Raw genomic sequence first — 26,320 nt, 5'->3', positions numbered from 1 at the left:
GCTGAACTGCCCCTTTAAAGAAACTAATGATCATCAAGGGATTAAATTCAGGAAACATTGCATGTGTATTTTTGCATCCTTTAAATAAACCTGCATGTTGTTATTCATATTATATCCCGGGATTTATGTGGAGAGGTTATTGGTCAACAAACATGTTGTAGGTCACTTTGAGTCAGTCACGTTTTTTCAGTGAAAATGGCTGCAGAAAGTCAGGAAAACAAGCCTAATGGAGAAAACAGCCGGTAGGAGGAATCACTTGCTGGCTCAGAGAAACCCAGGTGTTCATGTGAACTCTTGGTGTGTGTGTGTGTGTGTGTATTTATATATTGAGGTTCCACGTGTCTCTCTCTCTCAGAGAGTTGGATATGTTTACATCTTGGCTTGGGCAGTCAGTCACTAAGTTTTCATTTTTGCTCGTAACATCTGACTCCTGAGCAGTCCTGAAGGAGGTCGGGTCAGGGAGGGAACGACAGGGGGGTTCATATGTTCCAGACGGACAGCTGATGACCCCAAAGGTCATGACCTCTTGTTCCTATCCCCTTCCTGTCTGTTAATGTGTAGACTTTACGCCAACATCTAGCTCCCTCCCGATGGAAACAGGAGCAGAAGACAGTGATCGTCAGTGTGTCCTGATTTGATAAAAACACACAAACAAAAATGCGTAAACAGAAAGCTCTCCAGCAATAGGCGATACATGGAGGCATGTTGTCTTTAAGTTGGAGCAAAAAGACACCATCGTACATTTCGTTTTTAATAAATACTAAAGTAAATGAGATGTATTGAAGTATACATACTTAACCATGTAGTATTTTACTAACAGTACAAAGCTGAATTGTTAATGAGCTGTTGTCTCAGTCTGCTGGGGGAGGAGTCGGAGGACATGCTGGGTCAAAGAGGGCAAGAACAGAAGTTGTTAATTTTAGCGTAATGAGACTGACACCATGTGATACAGCCCTTTACAGATTCTACTAAGCTATTTAAGCTTTTTTTAAGTGACAGATCAGATAAGATTCAACATGTGTGCTCACATGATGCTAGTGTGTTTGGATTGGGTGGTTTCGGGTCTGAGGGGGAGTGCTTAGAGCCCACCAGTGGCGGTTTACTGTTGCTTACATTAGTCATTGTCCGTAATGGGCTGCGTTCAGTGATAAGGGATTCCACAGAGAGCGTAGGCTGACATTTCTGCCCTGATTGTGCTCTTCTTTATTCCTTAATTACTTCCTATATTCATTTGTGATGGCCCCGTCATACAGTTCCACACCTGCCTCTTAAGTCCTCTACTCTTTAAATTGCCTCAAAGCTTTGTTTATGGTGCTGCTTCTCTCTTGTTTTTCACCCTTGTGTCGCAGAGGGAGCAAGGGAGAATGTGGACTATCCATTATTTTGGATGCTGCGTTGACAAGAAGTGTATTTTTCCTTTTCTTTCTATGTGAAGGTTTATTAAAATCCTACTAGCCAAATGTTTCCCCATTACTGGCCCAAATCTTGAATCTCGTACAAAGTTTCTTTTTAAATTTAACTTTGTTCTCTGTGCATAGACACAATTACGTGTATGTGTGCGTTAGAGAAGCAGAAGAAAGAAATGGAGGCAGAGACGGAGGTGAGATGTTTTTCTCCTCGACTCTTTTTAATTAGATTTGGTCAGTCTGTGCTCTCTGAGAATAGAGACAGTTTCTCTCCTGTGTCTGTCCCCAGTGTGAGGCCCCTGAACTGATGATGTGGCTCACTTGCATTTCAATTTCGCTGCACAGCCACTACACAAGAGACCTGCCTGAGTTTAAGTGTAAATGCATTCCATCTTTGTTTGGTCATATTTTTGTGCTTTTTAGAAATTCTGTATGTGCACTGTCAGTAGACGCACTGTGTGTGTAAACCTCTTTAGCATCCACATCTTAAAGATAAATCTGTCTTTAACCAGCCTGAAGATGAATGATGGTGACAATCAGCTCAGCGACAACAGAGCCCTCTCCAGCTGAGATTTTTGCGTCAACCATGAGTCCTGCATCAATAAAAACACTGAGTAGGATTATCCTTCATCTGCACATTGAGCAATGCTGCCTTGGAGTCGCTGGTTTTGCATGCCTTCCAATACTTTATCCGTTCATCTTAACAAAGGAAAAAAAAAGATTCAGCAATTTCCTAGATGTGGAACATGTGATTGAGAAGAATGCAGTTACATGCATGCCCACACTGAATTACTGGAAATGTTGAATATTTAAATTTTTAGTGAGACGTCTGATAGCAAAAAGGTTTTTGCAAATGTTCTTGAGCTGTGTGATGGGCTTGGTGTAGAACTTCAAACAGTGAGTGGGACCAAAATGTGCACTGAAAGCTGAATGTGGAATTGAACTTTGGGCATAGTTTCCTGTTCATGCTTCATTTGTTAAAGGAAATGTTCAACATTTTGGGAAATACACTTATTCACTGTCTTGCAGAGTGACATTAGAAGATTAATACCACACTCACATCTGTACAGTAAATATTTTTACTTTTAATATTTTTATTTTTTAACATTTTTACCAATGTGTTATTTATTTATCAGCCTATCTCGGCAGAGGTGTAGCAGGTAGCATGTTACAGCTTAATGGTGGCAGTATAATGTTACTGTCCCCTCATACATTAGCCAAGAATGCCACTGCAGCGGTTGTGCAGACTTTGACTGTTGCACGGCAAGAAAGGTTGGGTAATATAACTGCACCTTATAAGTCGACATGGTTCTTTGGCCTCTCACAAGGTCTGTGTGGTCAAATTGATGTTGTTGTGTGTATTTAAGTTGTTGAATGTTTTCTAAATTATGTGCATGTGTCGTCACGTTGGTGAAGATGTTTCTTTATCTGCTTGTGTTGTGTCTTCAGTACATTCGCCCGCAAAAATATGTAACTAACCATCAACACATTAGCCTAGCTTGCTGGTTATCTTAGCATCTAAACTGGCTCTGCAGCTAGACATTTTTAGGTACAAGAAAAAAAAAACAACTTTACCTCTATTAATATCCAGTTTATCCTATGACTATATTGATGACTCTTTGGTCATAGTCTTTTACACCTTCTTTCTGTCAGTGTCAAAAATGTTCGAGTCCTTCATGAAGGTTCTTACATTGTAGAGAGTTCTCTTGCTTTTGTCTCTAGGGTCATTTTTCAAGCAGGATTTCCTTCCTTCCTGGCCCTCCCCGTCTTTACATTGTGCTGCATGTTTCCTGCTTCAGCATGCACACACTCACACACACTTCCCCCACTGTCTCCACTGGGCCAGGGAAAGTAAGGTTTTGCCTTCATTGAGCTTCATGGCAGAGGCGATAGGGCTGGAAAGGACCCCTGCTTTGAATCCATGGAGTGGGTTTAGCTCAGGAGGCAGAGGTGGTGCTGTCCTGCTGCCCAGAGGAGAAGGCGGCCTTTGTTTTGGCCGGTGCCAGCTGCCTGGTCACATGGTGCTTACGTGCGACTAGTAGAAGAGTGGCGGGACCACGGTAGACACTTGTCAGGACGTTCATGGAGTGTGAAGGGGTCATCATCACAAGGAGGCCTGTGTTTTAGCTGGCATGCTCTGCTGTAGTGAACACACACATGCACACACTTGCTCAGATCAGTATTCCTGCAGCGTCTGTTTAGTGCTCTCAGACCTTCAGCATTGCCATGTATTTGCATGACACCTAAAAGACCACAATATGTTTACAACTGAATTAAATGCTACTCTGTCAGCCAAATTAAAGTTACTGTTTGTAGAAGAATTTACCAACTATGTGGTTTGGTATCACGCAATGTCCCCACAGACACTACTGCACTGTTTGTACATCTTCAAATCTGACTAAAACAATTTTGACCAAGTGTCCTCAGAATATGTTTAGACAAGTTTGCATGTTCGCTCTCCCTGTGGTTCAAACTCACACTTTCCATGTCATTCATGTCTGTCTGTCCAGCATTTCTGGGCTCTGAATCCATAAACACTCTGAGCCGCCCAGCCAGACATGATGGGAAATTCCACTTCACTCTAAATTATTTAATTAAGCACTTGAATGGGATTTGCTATAGAAGCTCTGAGAGTGAGACAAGTGTCTCTCCGTCTGAAAGCATGCCTTGTCTGCAGACATCCTTTTTCATGTCTGCCTGTCTTCTTTCTTTCTCTCTCCGTTTTATTTTCAGTCTCTGCAAGTCTCCCCTCACAGTTAGTAGCCTCTACTTTGCACTTTTAAGTCTTTAAACTGGCCTTTCACATTCTCTCTAGTCTGAAGTCAAAGTATGTGTGTAGTTTAGTTTCTCACTTTAAGGAATAACTTTATAACTAAAAAATGCTATAATATGAGGTCCATAAAAATTTGTCTTTCTACATTAGACCCTATTGGAATTTTGTGTGCTTTAAATGTGGTATCTTTAGAAGGGAAGCTTCCACCACCATATTAAACCTGTGGGAGAAAATATGACGTTTTCGGGTGTTATATTGGTTTGCAAAAAATTGGAGGTCAGATAAGTTTAAGTTAAAGTAATCTTGATGAACAGATAGCTGCATATGTATGCAGAATCTGTAGGCAATGGGACAAGATTTTGGAAGTGTTCTGGTTTCCATTTGTAGTCTGAGTAGTAGCGACCAATCGTGTTTCAACGGCAGGTAAACAGTCTGTGTTGAGAGGCAGGATGCATGACCGAAATGCAATTTTGGCTCCCACCATGTGACAACAGTTTAGTTTTATACAAGCTTTTTTAAAATGTTCAGATATCTGTAGAGATTAGCCAAAATGACTGACACAAGATAGAGGATGTCTTGGCCCTGAAAGTCGCTGGCTACAACGGATCTCCCATTTTTCCTAGAGGCTTAATTGCTGTCAGACTGATAGTTACAATTTCAAAGATCTCCGTATCAACCTCTTTGTTGGCACCTATGGCAATTAAGGGTAGTGACTACAGTGGGATTTTTTGGCAGAAGGCTTGAAACCAGGATGGTAACTTTATGTATATTGGTTTGTTTTATGAGCCCTGTAGCTGGTGAGATGAAAGGGTTACCACAGTATACACAGTGCAGGTGTTTGCATGTGTGTGTGCATATATGTATGTTACGGTGATTGTGTGAGTGGACTATCAATGACTGCATTGCTTGCAATGTTGCCACAGACACTCAGTTTATAATTGTGTGAAATGTAAGGGCAAACAGTTGGCTATAGACTCTTTTACCATTTTGTTACCTTGTTCAGAGATAGTGACTTAATAGACATTTATTTTAGGGCTGGGTGATATAAATGTCATGATATTTGTGACCAATTACCAAGATATTGATATGGCGACAATGTTGTAGGGTTAACTACTGCAGCTTTCACAAAATATTTACACAGTGAGATTTTAAGATAAATATCAGTAATATAGATATAATGGCTAAGTGTGTAAACAGCAGAATAGCCACAACAGTCTGGTAACTTCAGAATACTCCATCACTTTAATGCAGCCTTTTTAAACCAGGTAAAAATCAACAGTTAAAATACTATATCCAAAATCTATAGCTGTCTTATATCACGATAATGATATAATATTGATACATTGCTCAGCCCTAATGTATTTGCATGATAATATTTAAGATTATTACTTGAAACCTGCATGAATGTATTTTTTTGGGCACATTGGAGCAGCAATGACTGATTACACTTACAAGTAAAGAGGGAATTACAGACTAGCAATAGTCAGTAGTAATAGTGCATGTAAAATAAAAAGGCTTGCATGAAAAGGAGTTAATGTGCCGTAATTAGTGGTTTCCATTCTTGTTTGTGTTGAAAGAGAAGGTGGACTGAATCAGTATGAGGTCTATACTGCTCGGTTGCAGCCATGTTGGCGAGGTGCCTCCTGCTCTGTCCATTCACAGAAAAAAAGAAGGCATGATGAGCAGAACCCTGGCAGGAGGGGTATTTGTACGACTGGGCACAGTTGTGCTTAGGGAGAGTGGGGGCGACACTGGCAAGTCAGTTGTTCAATTTTCCATTGACAGTGTCCGGCTCTAAGTGTGAGAGAGGCTGACGCTGCACAGGTTTCTTTTTTTCTCTCCAGTCCTGCTGAGATGGATGACAGGGGTAGCCTCAGGCGGATGATTTGGAGGCCTGAAACGGTAATCAAATGAGCAATCTGGGGGTGTAACAGTCATGCTTGGGAGTGTGCCACAGATTGGGGAACTGATGATTCTGCTTAGTCATCTCGCAGATCAATACGAGGTGCTGGTGTGTGGCTCTGATCGGGAATTGCCAGCTATAAGTGGGTAATGGTTCGCTTGGCTGCACATGGAGATTGGGGAGGCAAGGCAGGTTAGGCCTCTAAAGAGTAACTCTTATCTGCTGCAGGTTGGTCTCACTGCTTCATATCCAATTTCACAAGTCAAAAGATCCTCCTAATATGCGGAAGATGCCCGCCATTTATAGTGCTGTGACGGGTGAAATTGAACAGAGCCACAGCCTGTCAGGTATTCAGTTTAATGGACGTGACCTCGAGCATCATTTCATGCTCCTGTTCATTTCCCTCCAGTGCAAGTGGCTCACCAGGAGTCAGGCGGAGACATTGGACACGGACATATTCATTACATAAATTGCTTCATTCCAGTTGTTTATCTATTGCTTTAGGTACCAGGGTCACTGAAAGGACAACAACAGCATTTAAGAGAAGAATTTTTCTATAACCTTCACAGACAATCTTGAGTTCTTGGAGATGCTTTAAATCTTATTACTTAGTTGGTCTTCATTTTTCCCCTTCAACACAGATTTTTCCTGCTTTTCTGCAAAAAAACAACTTTATAAATGATATTTCAATAGCTATCTCTTTTTGTCTTGAAAGAAGCTTCTTCATCTCAGGCTGAGTGATATGGAGAAACTCATTTTTTTTTACTTTTGGTGCTTTCACAAAATGTTTACACAAAACGTTTTTGATAAATAATCGTCAGTAATGTGGCTGTAATGACTGAGTGGATGAAGCCCAGTTCAGAGCAAAGATTTGCGATGAGAAGAGTTAAAACATGCAAGAGCTTGCAATGTCTGCAACATACTGAAAACCTGCCAGTTTACACTAATGCGACCATGAAATTGTTTAAAATGGCTTTGTTTTGTACCTTTGGTCTAAACTAGGCTTAAAAGTAAATAACAGAACAGCTAGATCTGTCTAGTAAGTTCAGAAAGTCACATAATTATAGAGTGATGCAGCCTTTAAAATCAGGAAAAGACAATATTTATGATTTTATGCTATCCGAAGTCTAACATGATAAACTCTCATATCACAATATCAATATATCAATGTACAATATTGCCCAGCCTTATCTTTATTTACAGTATTTTATTCTGTTTTATTGGAGTCGTGGAACTCATACAGACTCCCTGAACTTTAAAATGAAAGTCCCCCAAAGTCAAATGAGCTTTTTACTCACTTGAAGAACCTGTAAAATGAATAACTCTGTGTTCTCTGTCGTTAATTAAAACCAGAGACCCTGCATTGGGCTGTGGAGATGAGCCCTAATAGTCACTCCCAGGATAGACATATTAACTTTCCCCGCTACATTAAGCGTCTGTTTCCTGTATACATTCCCAGTGGAGAGAAACAGGCCTTTTTGGGAAAACTAGCCAGCAGACTAATGGGATGGAAAGCTCGGGATGACTCCTGGAGGTGTCATCAGGACCTGCTGAAGACGGGAGTGTTCTGGCTTTTGGGAGAGAATCCTGACAAAGAGCCTTTTCTCTCTTTTCGGATGTTCCCCTGCGTGCTCTCAGCATCTGAGACTGACTCTGTTTGTCCCTGGTCAGGACTTTTTGAGCGGACGTTCAGTTTTTTTCTGCCTGAAATGTGGTGTGTATAGGTGTGTGTATGGGAGGCCATGAGATTTAACCCTATAATGCTGAATTCTGGTTTAAAAGCAGTCCCTCTGTGCAGGAAGTATAGTGAAGGCCTCACATCCTCCCTACAGGGTTTCTGTGTTAAGAAGGCCAAACAAGGCTTTCTTTTTTTTCCCTTTCCTCTCTACTTCCTCTTAATCTGTATATTATGTCTGCCTTGTCTCCCTCTGTAATGCTGCTGCTCTCTCATTTTCTCACCAGCACACACACACACACACACACACACACACACACACACACACACACACACACACAGAAAATCCAGATCTCAGGTGTTTCCAGAGCTTTGCCTGAGGGTGCCAAGCTGCTAGTGCACCTGTTACATGTTTTCCTTTAACTGTTATCACAGTGTTTCACTTTTTATTCTGCCACCCTTGGGGACAGATATATGACAAAGAAACAAACACACACAAGCTCAAAAAGACTGTTACGTTAATGAGCATACCTTCACAGTCTAGTGGTTCACTACAGTGGGCTTTTTCGTGGGGAAGCTGTTGTTTGTCTCCATCTCTGGCATTGAATGGTCTTTGTCTTTCTTTTTTTGTTTGTTGACAAGAGAGGATTCTTCCACAGATGGTGGATTAGAAAACACGGAAATACCTGTGCACGCGTGTTCTATTTTAATCTTTTCTTCATACCACTAAATATAAGACATGGAGGAAAAATAAACAGGATGTGTGTGCTTGTTTGCCAGTTCTCCAATCAGGAAAACAAAGCGCATCAGTGAATCATCTGTGGACAAAAGAGCCAGTTTGTCCAATAGACTCTGAGAAAGGCCCATTCATTCTTCCAGAGTTTATACTGGTGACCAGTGCCAATGAACTGGACCTATTTCAATTGTTAGCAATAGATTCCACATCACTGCAAAAGCAACTGAACTTTGGCAGCGGATGAAGTTTTAAAATTGTGCTGACATTTCACCTTTTTTTATACTTTTTTTTTTAAAATAAAGTTGCTCCAGTACTTTTAATCTGAAGGAGAGCAAAGTGTTCTACAGTTGAACTGATTGATCCTCAGAGACCTGAAATGGTTGTTTTGCATGCAATACATCAAACAGGCCCCGTGTTCCTACCCACTCCTCCAATAGTTTCAACTTTGAATGCATTAGCAGATGTTTGAGGCGAGCTTTGTACTTGATTCAAACTAATTTCTGTAGCATGGGAGCAGCTAGATGGCTTCTTTTCTTTTATCAAAGCGATTTGCTGCATCATTTTGCTCTTTTGGATCTGTTTAGTGCTCCCTCCTCTCTGGTGTGATTTGTATTCCCGTCACAGCCCAATCTGCTGGCTGTGATGAACGACATGCTCTTTCTCCCCGTGCACTTTCTTTATTCCCTGTTCCACTCACTTCACATCCACTTTAACATTTTTATTTGACCGAAGCACACGCTCTGGTTTGGCAAATACACTGTACACACACTTTATTTTACAGCGCAGGAATGTCCATCGTTGTCTCTCTTGTTATGTAATTGTTAGTGTCACTGACACAGAGATCAACATATACAATAGGAGTGGCTAGACTTCCTCTGATTGTATCTTTCCAATCTGGTGGAGGGATGCCGGAGGGACAACATTGCATAATGTCCATTCACAAAGTGTCCTGAACTAGGTTAGTTCAGTCAGCACACAAACTGTCGGCATGGAAACAGCCCTCCAGCCAGTCTATTACTCCTCTCCCTTTCCTCTCCAGTATGACACTGATTTTCAGAGGATGCTGGGTTACAGTTTCATCTGTTGAAAAAGCATAAGTCAGCAAAGTGCAGTTATTGAGTTAGCTGTCACTCATAGACAGACCACTGTGTCCACTCATAGTAAGTAGGGCTGCACAATATATGGAAAAGATGCAATATTCAATAACGTTGTTGAATATTGCAGTCTTATACCTTGTTTCATGATGTGTTTATCAAGCAAGTTGATATTGGGATGATTATAGAGATTTAAAAAAATTCCCACAGTTGTGGAAAATGTTTTAAAAGTCATGGAATTTTGTTTGTTTAATGAAATTGTTTCAGTAATCTTCCACGGATGACCTTAGTCTAATGTAAAAAAAAGGCAAATAAATATTACGCATCAATTGATATAACATATCTCTAAAATGAGTCAATATGTGACATTTTTTTACCATCACATATGGTTTTTAAATTTCTTTTTAATTAATTTTTGGAAGTATGTTTGAACAGAGTTTGAGTCTGATATGTTTGAATAATGCCAGGCAAGTGGGGTAAAAATAATATTGTGACTGTTTGACAAAACATTTGAGGTCATGAATCTCAAGGTTTTCATACCTGTGCCCCACTATTTGTACCAAATTTTTGAGATGGATATGGATAAACTCCGAGTGTGAATGTGCACTTCACTCCCAAGAGCTCCACTGCTCTATAACGGCATACCACCTATAATACTATAACGAACATTTGGAGTAAAGTATACCATGCAGTTTTGTTTGTAAAAGGTCATTTAATTATGGGTCCTTCAATGAAAGGTTATTAAGTTTTAAAATTTTGTTCATAAAATGTGTGGAAACCCTGAATAATAAATTGTGCAGCCTTAGCAGTGAGTCAATGATGTAAAGGTCTATGATGTGGCCTTCAGGTTTGATTACTGAGCTTGATTTCAGTCCCTTGATTTTAGTTTTAGTGTGACAGTAAAGGTCAGGTTGTTATCACATCTGAGCATCTCTGCGTCAGGCAGTGCAGCCGTGATTTCCTCTACCACCACTTTGTTGCCCACAGCGTGTGAGCTGGTGTTGATTAATGGCAGGTAGGGCCACACGCAGTGATTGGACCAATCTATTCATCTCACCCATCTGCTCTGTGGAATAATGAAAACTTTAATGGCATTTTAATGTGAATCCCCCCTTAGCCATCAGAGTGACAATTGAGGTGATTATACTTGGGCCTAAGAAAACAAAATGACAGTTTTTGTTTTCCTAGTTGAATGCTGTTGATACAGGATTTAGAATAGAAAATGTGCATCCAACGAGTTTAAAGGAAATCCAGTCCAATCCAAATATATTTATAAATATCTGATTCAGAAAAGAGCAATCACTGCTTTATTACCCCAAAAAGTGGATGATGGTGAGTAATGCCATTTTGGAGATGAGTCTAACTTTCCTTGAATGACCAGTGGAAAGAACACTGTAAGCAAATCACAGCTGTTGTCTAACTTTTTTATCCTCTTTGTCTTCTGAGGTCATCACTTTACCTCATCATCTTTCAGAATATCTAAAAAAACAAAACCCTCAAAGAATACTCATAAACTTACATTGTAGAAAAAACTTTGACTTGTAGTTCAATATTTTCTGCTCGGTTCAAAATGTCACTCCGTCTCTGGTCACGGAAAGCGTGACATGGATCATGAACAGTTCCTTTGGAGATTTAAAATGTAATGAAGTCTGCTTGTGATTCATTAGTGGCCGGTGCCCAGACGTGGTGGATTCCTGCTAGAAAGCACATCCAGTTCTAGGGAACAAAATGTGTCCCGCTGGAATTCAATCGGTCGTTACAGAGTTTGAGGACGGAGATAGCAACTGTGGTGGACCAGAGTTTTTTTTAAGAGTGGCTGACTTTTAAACAGTTCTTCAGCTGCATTTTTTCATGCTTTTTGTGTGAAACTGCTGTAAAATGAATCACAAATTGAATTAGTTTCTAGTTAGTAATTGTTGTTGTCATAGCTTTAAACCAGAGAACAGATGCTCGGCTCTGTGATGCAATAAATAGACGAATCAGGTGACACTGAATTACAATACTGGATTTGGATCATTTTTGCAATAATGGAGTCGATACACTAATGCGTTTGCAAATGAGCCGTGCATTTATGTACTGCAGCACTGTCAGGTACTGTACAAACCTGGAAATGGGCTTGTATTTATTCACAGTCACCCTGGGTACTGTTACTCTGTCCATAAATCCAGACAGTCAGTCAGTTTTCCATTCACTCTCCATGGAGCTGTTCCAGGATCAGCCTCTTAACAACATCAACAAGGCAGTCTTGGCTGTCTCCTCGGATAAGACATGTTCGTTTCCACAAATCCAGACTGTCCACCGCTCTAGGAATAACACAAACAGTGTCTCAGATGAATGGTTCAGACTTTCGTGTGGCCTTTTTTCTGCGCGGTACATTCATCTCCAAACTACATGAAAGATGTTTTTCGGTTTTACGCCATCACTTCTGCGCGACAAAAACAAACACTCTCTTATCTTCTGGGTTTATAACACGATTTATTATCCCCCTCCAATCAGATTTAGAGTTCCTGCACTCCATTATGCCGTGCCTTTTTTCTCATGTTGTTTACTTGCGATAAGCATCTGCAGTGTGGCTCCTTATGTTTTGCTGCAGAGCCCCCCCATAGCTGTAGATATACTGTATAATTAGTGCTTTGCAGATATAGTGATTATGTCCTGTTGAATAGACTCTTCAGCTTTAAAACTGAGACTACCTAATGAGACCATGTTTGATGTCATGCGTCAGTGACAGGGAGCCGGTTTTTGATGCAAATCAGCACCCCTTTTGCCCAGCTAAGGTCCAGTACAGTAAGTTCTATCATGCCTTTGCGAGGGCCCGTCGAAGTCTGCTCTGTGTTTGTACATATTAGACTTGCTAATCAGGTGCTAATGCTTGTGAGTGGCAGAGTTGCGAGGCAAGGCAGCTACAGAATGGTAATCAGTGTGGAGTTGGCCTACAACAAAGAGGCTGATTATTTAAGCCCCCCCCCTTTTTTTTCCAACCACAAGCCCGCATTCAAGCATTCACTTACACACTCCCCTTTGAAGTGTTGCTTGATGTCAGTGTAATTTGATTTAGATGATTTTAGTTATTTCTTCATGTCTATTGTTATTTTTAAAAACAGAACATTGGCTTTCTAATTAGCCAGATTTTTTTTTTTTTTTTTTACCACAGATTTAGCCTAACCACCTTACCATCTGTTCACAATTAATCATGTGAAACTTCCCAATAAGCTCAGCGTAGTCTCAACCACTCACTTAGATCTTAGTGTCAAGAAATAATTCTTGCTCATTAAAGTGAGCTGTTTACATGCTTTGTGGTTGCATTACGCTGGCTTGCTCAGGTCAGGCTGCCTGCTGTGTGGCTGCGCTGGACAACAGATGGCATTACAGCCCTCTGTGGGGCGGTAAAGGGACGCCCATGGTTAGGGTCAACCGCAAAAACAGATGTGAACTTGTGACTACGCTCACAATGATTGAATGCATCACACTGCCTTTCAGTGTGGAGCTTCATGTTTGTCATTTCTTCATGGCGTGGGTCTTTAATAGGGGGTCTCCCTGGGTTGTACCCTGCGAGATGGGGGGAACAAATTATTGTGTGATAATTTAATTCAGGTTTTAATTTAAGTTTTTATGCCTCTGTGTAGGGGTGGGTGGTATATAAAATATATAAGGTTTTATGGCATGTTCCACGTGCAGTATATAAAATGACTATATAGCAAACATCGAGTATAAATTCAAGTTCAGCTTTATTAAAATACAGTAGCTAACTTATTTGACATGATTGTAACTGCAGTTCATTCAGTAATTTTGTACTTTAGTAGTTAACATTAGTGTAAAGGACATTTAAAAATATTGGGATATATATATTGCGTATCGCGATATAGCCTTGAAATATCGCAATATTATTTTAAAGCTATATCGCCGAGCCCTACTTCTGTGCCAGCGACTGGAGGCGTTACTTTTTTAGGTTTTCCATCCCAAACTCATGACGGCTATATCTCTATGAAGGCCTTGAGGGATTTTCCTAAAATTAGGCACAAATGTCCACCTGGACTCTATGATGAATTAATTAGATTTTAGTGGCCAAAGGTTAAGGTCGGGGTGAACTTGTATGTGTCCCATTCTCATGAATGCAGTAGCTCAAGAACACCTCCGATTTTTTTTTTCCAAAATTTGGCACAAATGACCACTTAGACTCAACAATGAACTAATTAGATTTGTGTAGTCACAATGGAAGAAAATTGCCATACTATAACTTCTGGTGACTCAGCAGCTGAAGGCAAGCACAAACGAGAGAAAACCCGAAAATATTCAGAGAATTATCACAAATGCAACTCATTTTCATATAATATATGTAGTAGGGGGTCCCTGCTTTGTGTCTCTTTGAGCTAAGGGGTCCTTGGCCTGAAAAGAATCCTGGTTTATGGAGCTACTGTTGTTGGTTTATGTCACGCTGTACCATGAAATGAAGCTTTGTGCTGCTGAAGTGTTTTTCTGTGTCACAATGTTTTGTTTTGTAGCACTGTCTCTCTGCCTATTATGTTGTCTGTCATGTCGCAGTGGTTTTGTGTGAGGATTGGTGTGATCAGTGACAGGCCGTTTATTAAGTCAGAATTTGACAGCCACGCTTCATTCTTTGTGAGCTTGTAATCGTGTTACAGTGGAATCAAACTGTTTAATAAAGATATACTATGCAGGGTTTTCCTAAAAAACTATGTATTGGCTGATATTGACTTTGTTGACTGTGGGGTCACATCAGTTTAGCACAGGTTCAAAAGAGTTTCTCTACCAAGAATTTGAGAGTTTGAAATTAACATCATCCCGTCATCCAGAAGAATGTACATGACGTGTTCAGTGTAATCTTGTAAAATGTATTTTTTGGTGAGAAAGTAAACAGTTCTACAGTTGTTTTACATCAATATAAAATGGATATTAGATAGGAAATTATGATAAATACAGCAAAAAAACTTTTGAAACAGTAAAAAAATTATATGAAAGAAGGTTATTATAAAGCTTTTTTTATGTTTCTGATTTGATTTTTGCTCATTCAAAAGTACTGTCAAGTCAATCAAGGCTGAAAGACTTTAAAACAGTTCAGTTCTTTTTTAAAATTTAAGATTTCCTTGTTTCTTTGGCATGAAAGGGGAAATAAATAAAAAATTAAATAAAATACAAAAAATATTACTTTACACATCGGTATCGGCCCAAAATTTCACAACTGGTGGATCCCTATTTTCTTCTTTTTTTCTGTGTTGGGGATGTTTTTGGGTGTCGATCCCACCCATCAGGACTATATAAAAAGGTAACACTAGCAACCAAGTGCCAGACTGTAAGCAGCAGGCATCCAGGAGACGCAAATATAGACGCCAAACGAGAGGGTTTGCTTTTACTTTCACTGGCAAGTGTGTTTACAAACAGTAACCGGCAATCCTAGATAGTATACCTTTAATTTCTTCTTTGCCTCACTTTTCTTTAATTTCGTTCATTTATTTTAAATGTCATGAGTCTCCATCGTGTTTTAGCAGACAGGTTTAGCATAATAAAATCCAAGTACACATTTGATTCAACTTAAAAATCTTGTTTCTGCTTTTATCTTGCTTGAGTCTCTGCCTTTTTACGCCATTTGGAGGATAAATAAAGTTAGTTGTGTGACGTGGGAAATGAAAACAAATGCAAGACAAAACCCAAATCACACAAGCGTGTTTTTGTGATGTTGTGCCAAGGATATTTTTTTTTCCTGCTGCTTAACTTACTCTCATTCAAATTTGACGGCAACATGTACATCAGGGACGCTGTTGTTGTTACTTGACATCAAGTTTGATGAAGCTCGAATTCAGAGCAACTGAATGCAATTTCTCCTGTGCTTTATATTTTATGAAAGTTTTGATTTTTAAGCCTTGCTTTGGATTTCATCATAGCTTCCCCAAAGTAAAGTGCATCACAGGCATCAATCAAAATCAAAGCGTGATGCCACCAATTTGTTTTCCCCGGAGCTTTTTTTTTCTGTCTAACAAACGTTATTCCGAACATAAAGATTCAAGTCTGGTACCTGTTGATGGATGTCTTTTTTAAAAGCTCTCCCTCAGGCAGAGGTCAGAAAATGACTAATTCCTCCTCAGTCACATTTTAAGAATACATTCGAAGCACACCTTCTTAATTTGCCATTCTCAGAAAGTGCCCTGAAGCATTAAATGGGTTGTTGAGGGCTTGTGCGGTGAAGCAGCCTGGGAACAGACGTCCTCGGGGACTGAGGAGCACTTCCCATCCATCTCAATTCACACACTGTTGGCCTTTCCAGCTCCCATCCCCAGCCACTTAACATTGCCTTTGAAATACCATGCGCTGCAATGATTATGTTTTTTTTTTAACTGGTGCAGAAGATTGTGGTTCGTGTGTATCAAGTGTCCATTGTGATAGTTACCAATTTGCTCTGGCAGCCAAGTGCTGCAGCTGCACACAAAGCATCAAATCTTCTATTTGTCTCGTTAAAGGTGCAAGCGTTTAGACGCCAAAATGTAATTTAATCCCAGGAAGGGCTGGTTCAAAAGTGTTAACTGTTGCTTTCCTTTTCTGCTTCAGGTGTTTCTACATCGTCTCAACCAGTATGCAGCCACCAAAATCGACAAGAACATCACAGAGGAGACTGTTAAGGTGAGGGTCAATCTGTGAGGTATGGGACTGCATAATTGAGATTTGTAAAAATGTCAACGGCGATTGACTTTTACACTGCACACAGACCTTTTTTTTCATACAGTAACCTGATCCATGAAAAGACTGGGAATTAAATAAAGTGGGTCCCTTGTTCAGGGTGCTCTGTCAACCTAAAATAGTCAAGTTCTGAATGGAGAAAGAAGTGGTGGGAGATCCAGGAAGCAGCTGTAAATATAATCTATTTCTGGCTGGAGGATAATAAAGGATGCTCTCTCACAGTGTGAGTGTGACTCTTTCGCTGAGCTTGCTTACTCTGGAAGGTAAATACACATTTAGTGGATATTTACTGCACGTCCTGTGTTTTGGAATATGTCTATCCATGCTGTGTTTTGTTTGGGAACATGCTGTACAGACTAGTGAGGGGTTTGGATAACGTGGGTCATCGTGGGGTTAGGCTGTGATGTCACCAAGCAGCTCAACAACATCCAGTCCTTTGGAGAAGAAAAGTACTGATTAAATTGTAACTATTTTTTTGCTTTTTTTATTTTTCGCTCACAACACCCATAAAAGACTTTTCTGGTTTTCATGCTTTGATTGTATTTCACTAACTTCCTCCTTCATCCAGAGTTGTTTTGTCCTTTTAATATCACCACAAAAAGGACATAAAAGGGGCAGAAGTCAACACCACATGAAGGCAAAGTTTCCATACAACTGATCTTAAAAATGTGCTCCTTTTCCCCACTTCTCTGTTGAAATATCTCAAATAATGTTTGAAATTAAAATATCAAAGAAGCCTCTAGTCAAGATGCCCATTACAAAGAAACCTCAGTCTTTATAGCGTAGCCTCAAAAATTCCTTCGCCTAGTGCCACATGGCCACAAAAAAAGCAGAATATGCCAAAGTATTGATTTGGGCAATCTTTGGAACACTACTGGAGGAAAAAACAGCTGGAAAGAATATTAAAAACACACAATAGGGATGTCGACACAGTTAATGTTAATTGGTCAACCACAGAGACTATTTTTGTCTGGTAACACACATCAGTCTACAAGTTAATTTACACACACAAACACACACACAAACACACACACACACACACACACACACACACACACACACACACACACACACAGCTCTGCGTTGCACCTTCTGGAAGGGGGCCACCATTGTGTTCTCGCTCTTATACATGCAAAAACACACACAAAGTAAGTGTAGAAGAACACAGAACATTAATTAGCATCAGATCCTCACTGATCCTGCAGGCATATGTGACGATTTAAATAATCAGTTAAGTTACACTCATCATTTTTGTTGTGCTGCGATTGCTGCTGCGGATTTTAGCGCAACCTGTGCATCACTACAATATATACCCCCCTTGCTGGCTTCTCACTCTGTCATGTTCTTGGTGCCCACTCTTGACTTAGCATGTCGGCAGATCTCAATGCCATCTGGTGAATGAGATGGGAGAGGCGGAGAGTTAAGTGTAGGATTACTTGTGAGAAATTTCTCAAAATGATCTGATCAAATTTGACCGTAAACTTAAAACCAAGAAAAAATAAATTAAAATACATTTACTACATAAAACACTAAAATATCAGAAACACTAAATAGATAGCCCCTTTTCAAATGCGGTGCCCAAGCTCACTGAGTCAATGGCGCGTCGAGGTAAAAGGACAGTGCCTCTTGTATTTTACATAAATTTGCATTTTTTTTCCATTAAAATCAAACGCTTATTTACCAGTTAATGGCTTATGGGCAATCGAAAGCAGAAGTTACAGACACTGAAAACCACAACACACATACTTGCTTCATTAATCTGACCATCCAGTATCTTTGTGTCCTTCTGTGTCAGGTTTTATTCTCCAACATTGAGGAGATCCTGGCCGTTCACAGAGACTTCCTGTCCATGGTGGAAGAGCTGCTCCAGCCTGACCCTCATGCTCACCATGAAATCGGCCGCTGCTTCCTGCACTTTGTGAGTAACACATGGGAGCGCCATTCCTCTCTTGAAAATCATTTGCCACTTTTGATTATCATGTCACCATCTTGTCTTGCTCTTATAGTTTAGTCCAATCAATGCAAAGCTCTGTTTTCAATAATCCTTTGTTCACTGGAGCAGTAATGTAAAGAATTTCTCTCCTACTGTGCTATCAAAGCTCAAATGCAGTTCTGTCTTTGAGTACTGCTGAGAATGATAAGACACGACACATGTTGTCAATTCATCTCTCTGGATTACCCATGATGAGGGAGGGCACATGTGTGATATGCTTGATACGGCTCTGATATACTGCTCACCGCTGCTATATATCACATGTCTTTGATGCAGAGCCTTGAAGCTCACTGGCATATAATAGGTTTCAAAGTCTAATAAATCTCACCATCCTTCTGTTAGGCTGAAGGCGACGTCTCTGCCAGTAGGGCACTGATGTAGCATCGTGCTGCTGCTGATACAGGTGAAAGAGAACGAGATGCCCTCATTGAGAAAATGGGATGTAATTTACGGCATAACTGAAAACTCATGACCATAATTCAGTCATGAGTGACCATGTGAGCCCATTGAGATAAGACTTGGACTAATTTTCTGTCCTTTGTCTTATTCTGCAGCTTTTTCTCTTCTTTGTGGTGATTTGTTGATGCTCTAAGTTCCAAGAAAGAATTGCAAAATCTAACTTTACTATAGAAACTCATATAGGGGAGTAAGCCAGCTGGACAGTGGATTGCTTAAATCAAAATCTCTCTGTGATTCAGCCCTGCAAATTGGACTCCACTCCTCCCTTTTACAATGAAATAGTCCCCTGGGCCAAAAAATAATCTTTATGGAGGTTCATAAACTGACCTCTTAGCAAAAACACAATTCAGCAAGAAGAGCGTACTCTCCAGATAATCACAAAGTTGTGTTTTGCAAAGCGCCCCCGCTTGTTGTTATGACAGTTATGTCTCTTCACATCGCCAGCTTTGTCTTCTGAGGCGGAGCAGCATGGCTGAAGACCATGCCGTGTACTATTTTTGCTGCTCTGCAGTGACTTTGTAGTGAGTGATTTAAAGGCTGTGTGGTCTGATCCCGCTGCTGCCTCTCAAAGACAATGGAGTATGAATGTCATGAGAACTGCTGTGGTGAAGAGTTGTCGGTCAAATGGCTGTAAGGCGGATGATAGGATATGACTGCAGCCCCCCACATATATACTGGATATACATTATTTATTCCGTGATCGAGAGGAGTGTGAAGAGGAATGCGCTATGAATCCTGTAAATCGTTTATCTGCTCTGTGTTCTGTTTTTGCCTTCTTTTCTACCATTTTTCTTTATGTCTTCAGTCAGTATATCTGTCTTCTCTATCGCCTTTGGCTTAATTTATTTCCTCACGCCCTCCTCTCCTATTCCCATTTTCTGTTTGACTCTGTTGCCTTCTTTCTCTTACCTCCTGCCAGTTATTTGTCCTTTTTTCTCCTCATGCGTCCTTCTCACCTTGTCATTCTCCGTCACTTGCAGAGGAGTCGTTTCCAGATTTATGATGAGTACTGCGGGAATCATGAGAAGGCCCAGAGGCTGCTGCTGGAGCTCAATAAGATCAGGAGCGTACGGACATGTTTACTGGTGAGAAGTGGGTTGTGAATGTGCACATAATGTTCAATATGTAACATAACGGGGAACCAAGTAAATCCTCAGAAGATTGGTACTGATGTCCAAGTCAGAGTGAATGTTTTCAATCCATGCTAACACACAAAGGACCCCATTTAAATGATCTATAATGTATGGTCTAAAGTGCAAGGCTCGTGTGCTTTTAGGGCAAGTTCAGGTCAACTTTTACTAGTTAAACGACAAATAATCTTGATGCAAAGTATGGCGCAAATGGGTTGTATTTACTTCCTTAATCAAACATAGGGGTGTTTTAGACATGAAATGAGTTCAACCAAGCAGACTGTCATCTTCCATTCCATTTGAAAGCCAGGTATGCTTACGTTGCTATTTAAATGGCAGATTTGGCAAATTGGAAATGCAAATAGTTTTCTGCTGAGGAGGCGGATCTGCTCATGTGCGAAGTGAAAGCGCCCAAGCAGACCATCTATGAGAGCAGCAGCAATCCACCAAAACTCCCTGAGGTGAATCAGCTCTGGGAGGAGGTAGCAGTGAGCATGTTCTTATCTTCTGGCATTTCCAGAAGAACTGCACACTGCAAAAAGTGATAAAATGATGTCAGGAGATGGGGGAAAATGAAAGCTTGCCGCTCACCAAAAACATAAAAAAAGTGTGTGTACAAAGCTGAGTGTACCTGTGTTGTGTAGGCACATCTTCCTATTTAAATAATGCACCATTTAAAAAGCAGGATTAAGGGACCAGTTTTTTTGTTAGTCAGTATAACAGTCGCTTTCTACTGCCCTTAAAAATAGCAATAGGCCAATACTGAAACTGACCACACCTCATTTAAACCCACAGGTGAAAATACATTTTCTTCTTACACAACTTTGGGCAGTGGCCTGAAAATCACAGCTGCGTTAGTCTGAAACTACCAATGCCAATTGCACTGTTCTGTGCATTGCTTTGCACCAGGTGTAAGACAGGGCCCAAAGTGCATTCACATAAACAAGTGTGACTTAAGGAATTTTAGCCAAGTTCTTCGGGCTAATATTAAAGTCCAAGTGGGGTCATGCATGACCAAAACTGGATGGAGAACTGCTCACATATGAAAACACTCCGCCTCAGTCTCTTAGACACACAAACACACAGTCACCCACAGATTAGAGTGTAAAACCCTGTACTTAATGTTCCAGTGTGTCTGACAGCTGATGTGACTCGGCCCCTTGTGTGGGCGGACTCCCTCTTCCTGTCCCGACACTCTGAGAGAATTTCACTTCCACAGGGGAGCATCATGTTGCGAGAACAAAAGATGACTACATTTCCACTGCTGGCTCAGTAAACTGTGTGTGTGTGTATGTGCACTTTAAGAGGTCAATTTAAATGTTGGCCCTTTTTCTTTTTCCATTGCCTCTCTCAGCCTTCACTTGATGCTGTTTACAGTCTGTGTCCCTCTGTTAGTACTTTTCACTTTTTACTCATAGGCTTTGACAGTGTGTAATGTGAGTCCTTCTCACTCCTTACTCCTTTGCTTCAGAGCTGCAAACACTATTACTACACACCATCACCCCTTGTGTTTTAAGACTTCCATAAAAACAGAGCACTTTGAAGTCGAGATCTTCAGCAGAGTTACACTCCCAGAAGAGCCAGAGTATGACCACAGACTGTGGTGTATTGATTGGGCGGTTCTTTAAGTGAAGCATATGACCTTTTCTACAGACTGTAATTCATGGAGTGAGGAATTAAACACACACATGCACATAATATACACACCAATCAAAGCAAGAGCTCTGTGTCTTATTTACTGTTCATGTGTGCCTTTAATCTAGGAAGCCAGAGGAGGCAAAGATATTAATTGACCTTGATTTAATGAGGTCTTTATAGCCTTGACCTTTTGGAGACCTAACCTTCCATCAGGGCTATATGGGTCTCATGTTACCCTCCAACCTACACTGAGCTATGGGCTCATATACCTCAGGTCACCTCCTCGGCCTTGCAGTGACCAGGGTGGGAATATCTGCTAACCTCCACTAAACCTTTGGCCTACAGACTGCTCTAAACTTGGTTTACTGTTTCGGTGTAATCAGCACCTCATTGATATTCAAGTGAGGATGAATATTAGTAGCTGACCTCATACCCAGTAACCTCCCACATGTAGGTAAAGGTCACTTTGATCGACTGAAAGCAATGTTTATCTCTCAGGGAAAGGGAAAAAAACGCCCTGGGTCGTTTGTATTTCTTGCAACCAATCGGAATCGTCTTGGGTGGCTCTCAGCCCAGGATGCAGCGGCAGTGCTCTTGCAAAATAGTGTTCTGAGGGAACTTGTTTTGGTGAAACATTTACTTGTGGCTAAATTTGCTAAATAGCTATATGCATGCAAAAGAAAACTCCATAGAAAACATAACAAGACATTTTACTGTGCAGTTTGCTAGCTTGATAGTTTTTCCTTCACGCACAGGGCTTAAACCAAGTGTAGGGATAGGTTTGGCTTTGGTTTGTGTATTTTGAAAACGGTAACATGCAGGATGCAAAGGGGGAAGTCAATTCTGTCTGAGCTAGATAGCCAATGACACGCCAATACCAGCAGGCCTACATCATCTTGTTTATGATCAGTTACTTCCAAAACCATTGACATTCCCATCAGCCTCAGTTGCACTTTGTGCTAAGAAGGGATTGTTATGAATGCTAACATGCTAAACTAAGAAAATAAGGATTGTAAGGATTGATGAAAAATCCTTATGATCTTAAAATCTCCCGCCTTAATTTTCAGAAAATGAAATATTTATTTCTTGCATCTCTCTTTGTAGATTATTTATCACATCTTTGCACCCAGCAGTAGAGATGATATGACTGAAAGTGAGTTAACATGATGACCTTTCTGCTGACTCCATCTTCAAACAAACAGAAAATATGAAATACTGCTGATACTACTGATAATCTTTTCTGATGTTGCCAAAGATCTTTATTCCAACAGCACTCTGGCAAATGATTACATCTACTTCAGCAGGACTAAAATCAAAAACAAATGTTGGACTTGAACTTTTATCTAACGGTTTGTTTTTCTGTTCAATGAGTATTATAGGCTCACAGAGTGTTGGCCTTATTAAGCCTCCTCTCCTCTCTTCTAGAACTGCATGTTGCTGGGAGGCAGAAAAAACACAGAGGTCCCACTGGAGGGTTACCTGGTTGCTCCTATTCAGAGGATCTGCAAGTACCCATTGCTACTCAGAGTGAGTATGGTGTTGTGCATGCTAACCATGTATTATGGAGATACCACACCCTTGTGCCACCTATGCAGGGCACCCTCTATTCTTCATTTCATCCACCACCTAGTCATTAGTTAGGGCTGTCCCGTCGTATTCACATCAACCTCTCCCTCACTAATGAAACACTGGTCTCATATTCTGACACATCTCTGCTTTAGTTCCCCAGCGCAACGACACCGTAGGAATAACACAGGACCTATCATCACCTCCTCTGCTCAGCTGCGCATTCAGACACACTGACTGGCCTCATTCATACCTGCACTCTCAGTTGTTAGTTTTGAAATCTCCATTTCCCAGTGTGAAATGTGAGCGAAATTAAATACACTTTCAAAGGCTTGTTTGAGTCAAAGATGCGAGCCATGCCATCTCGTTCTTCTTGTTATGATCTATTAATTCACCCAGGCGTTCTCTAAACAGCCACCAGCACAGGCACAGAGATGTAATAATAATAAGGGGGTAATCTGATGCTCCGCCATTTGAAGTCTTTCAGCTGCTGGGGCCTCCTTCTCTGAAATGACACAGATAGCCATCACTGGCCACAGATATATCCTGAACAGTGTAAATCAGCCCTGTAGCTGCTGACATGCTGAAAGGTGGTGTTTAGGCTATAGACGCACAGATCATCAACACTTTTGCTAGACCTAGTTTTTAACCACTAGACTCAAGAACCACTGGAAGGTAAGCAAATGTGGGGTGGATGAGAAATTTAACATGTTTTTCATGTTGTGTAATTATGATTCAGACCTAGATTTGCCACAAACTGGATTTGAAAGTTTAGCTGTATTTAAGGGAGTGTGTCTCTCTATTGTCATGCATCTTTTTTGTGTGTGTTCCTGACTTTTTGTGGTCTTTGCATACACAGGAGTTGCTGAAAAGGACCCCGAAGAAGCACAATGACTACGCCCTGGTGCAGGAGTCTCTGCAGGTGATGAAGGCTGTGTGCTCTAGCATCAACGAAGCCAAGAGACAGATGGAGAAATTGGAGATTTTGGAGGAATGGCAGTCCCATATCGAGGGCTGGGAGGTGAGGGCTGTGTAAACTGTGTTGAACGATTTAATCTCAGCCAGTAAATTCAATTTAAATGGCTGCATTGACTTCTCGCTCTGGCTTGTCTTGTTGGTTTTTCTTTTTTTTTATTAAAACACAGCTGAGCTTTCCCCCCGTCAAAGCTCAAAGTCATGACATATTTAAAGCCACTTAACCCTATGCCAGCAATTCAGCAAGAAGTGGCGTGACTTTTGTCAGCCCTTTAAGCTTTCTTGTTCTCTCTGGGAACAATGACTTGTATTCACAATGGTCAAATTCTTTCCGCCTGGATGAGCCTGCCGTTAAAGCGATCCAATCATCGTCAGGTTAACTGCACTTCTGGCCCTTTAGATACGTTTTCTTCCTGAGATCTGGGATGACTTTATGAAGGGTCAGTAGACCTAGTTGTTGGTTGATAGAGAAAACAGTGGTGGTAAGTAAAGCTGGAATGCTTATGTAATTGACCTGGCTTCATGCATAGAGGGCCTTATGGCTTCCTGGACACATGCAGACACAGAGACACTGCCAGTGTTGATACATCTTCTGATCCAAGGTGTAGGCAGTAACAGATTTCTAGATAACACATACTTTCAACTCAGATATGAGTGAGACAAGATGAAGAAGAGCACGGTTAGACTCCCTTGCATGTGACTGGGGTGTTCAAGTTTCTGTGAAGGTTTTGTTTTAGTATGAATAAGGGCATTTAGAAAGGCTTTTAATACAATTTTTGCTTCATGGTAAAATATACTCCAAAGTAATGAATAATTGGGCAATGTTAAAAACAAAAAAACTGACATTCAGAATGTACCTATGACTGAGAGTCTGATCACGGATGTATAAAGAGAACTGGAGGCACACTAAAGACCTCCGGCAGTCAAGCTGGCCTCTTCAAGTTTAGTGCTTTGCTAACTTCAATGAGGATCAAATGCTAGTTGTGCCTTTCTAGACATTTATAATGTCTAGAATATAATGAAATTCTGAGAGTAATTTTGCGGGGCCTGTGACGCTCAAAAAAATCATCAGCTGATGTAAAAATGGCTTTTTGGCCCAAAGGCATCAGGTGACAGATGTTGTACTCACACTGTTTGGTCACTATGAAAACTGGCTTCCAAGCCTGGTGCACTTCTTGGGGCCTGAGTGTGACTCAAGTTGTCTATACACAGTTCTCAGTACAGAGGTGGCTGCTGAGCCAGTTCTAGCAGTGAATGGTGCTAACAGCTCGAACACTGCTGCCGATGGCCAAAATGCTGACAGATGTAACGGGATTTACCAGAAGGTGGGCACTACATTTTCGTGGTGACGCCATACCGATAACTCAGTGCAGAGCATTGGTTTGTAGCTAGTCAGTGGGACACACACACACACGCACACACACACACACACACACACACACACACACACACACACACACACACACACACACACAGAGCACTCACATGCACGCATAGACAGACTAGCTTACCACAACAAAGAACAGAGGCTCTGATTACAACAGACATAGTGTGACTTCACTCCCCTCTCAGGCCGCCATTACTCCACTATATGTTAACATAACAAATAGTTGTTTGCTACTAAGTTAATGCTCTGAATGTTGTATACAGAACCTTTAATTTATGTGCAGAACAAAAAAATCATTAGGAGTATAAAGTATTTATTCTGTATGAATTCTGTTGGCACACATATTGAATGGAAGGATAATTTCAACTATGTGTACTGTAAACACACATAGAGAAAAAGCTCAAAATCTAAGAATAGTGTGATGAGAATGAAGTTTATTGTTGGGTGCGGTGACATATCTTGCACTCGACACGTTCCTGGCTGTAGCTACTCTGCGGTTTCCCCTCAGCACGTTTTATTAATCGTAAACATTAGCTCATTCTGGAGCAGGACCCTGTGACTGCTGCACGCCAGGCTAAATGAGATGGAACTGAGAAGAAGAGAGGGGTGAACTAGAAAGAAAAGGAAAAAATAAGAGAGAGCGAGAGTGCTGAACAATGGATGTATCTTGCATTTCTGTGTGGGTGTGTAAGGAATGATGGAGGGATGAGGAGTGATTGTGAGAGCCGATGTTTTTCCGTTCCTGCTCCTCCACCCGGGCTGATTGCTTGTTAGCGCTGACCTGATCCACAGCTGGCTGCCCTCGGGCCATCCTGGCAGGTTCACCTCGCGTGGGAGAGACAGGGCGATGGCCTGCAGTGGTCACCATGGTGACGACTGCCAGCAGTTGTCAGGG

General features: G+C 41.0%; 1 protein-coding gene across 1 annotated transcript in view; it reads left to right on the top strand.

Annotated features, from left to right (window-relative positions):
- Positions 1–26,320, top strand: part of prex2 (phosphatidylinositol-3,4,5-trisphosphate-dependent Rac exchange factor 2) — a 127,478-nt gene that overhangs the window by 4,516 nt on the left and 96,642 nt on the right. The window contains exons 2-6 of the mRNA XM_042510369.2: positions 16,149–16,220; positions 18,073–18,195; positions 19,710–19,814; positions 22,923–23,024; positions 23,923–24,084. Coding sequence (XP_042366303.1) covers positions 16,149–16,220; positions 18,073–18,195; positions 19,710–19,814; positions 22,923–23,024; positions 23,923–24,084 — 564 coding nt within the window. The remainder of the gene's footprint in view (positions 1–16,148; positions 16,221–18,072; positions 18,196–19,709; positions 19,815–22,922; positions 23,025–23,922; positions 24,085–26,320) is intronic.

The sequence above is a fragment of the Plectropomus leopardus genome, chromosome 21 (assembly GCF_026936395.1).
Source record: "Plectropomus leopardus strain MGB_pleo_1.0 chromosome 21, ASM2693639v1, whole genome shotgun sequence".
Classification (NCBI taxonomy): domain Eukaryota; kingdom Metazoa; phylum Chordata; class Actinopteri; order Perciformes; family Serranidae; genus Plectropomus; species Plectropomus leopardus.
Note: the sequence above shows the minus strand (reverse complement) of the source record. Positions and strands in the feature narration are given on the sequence as shown.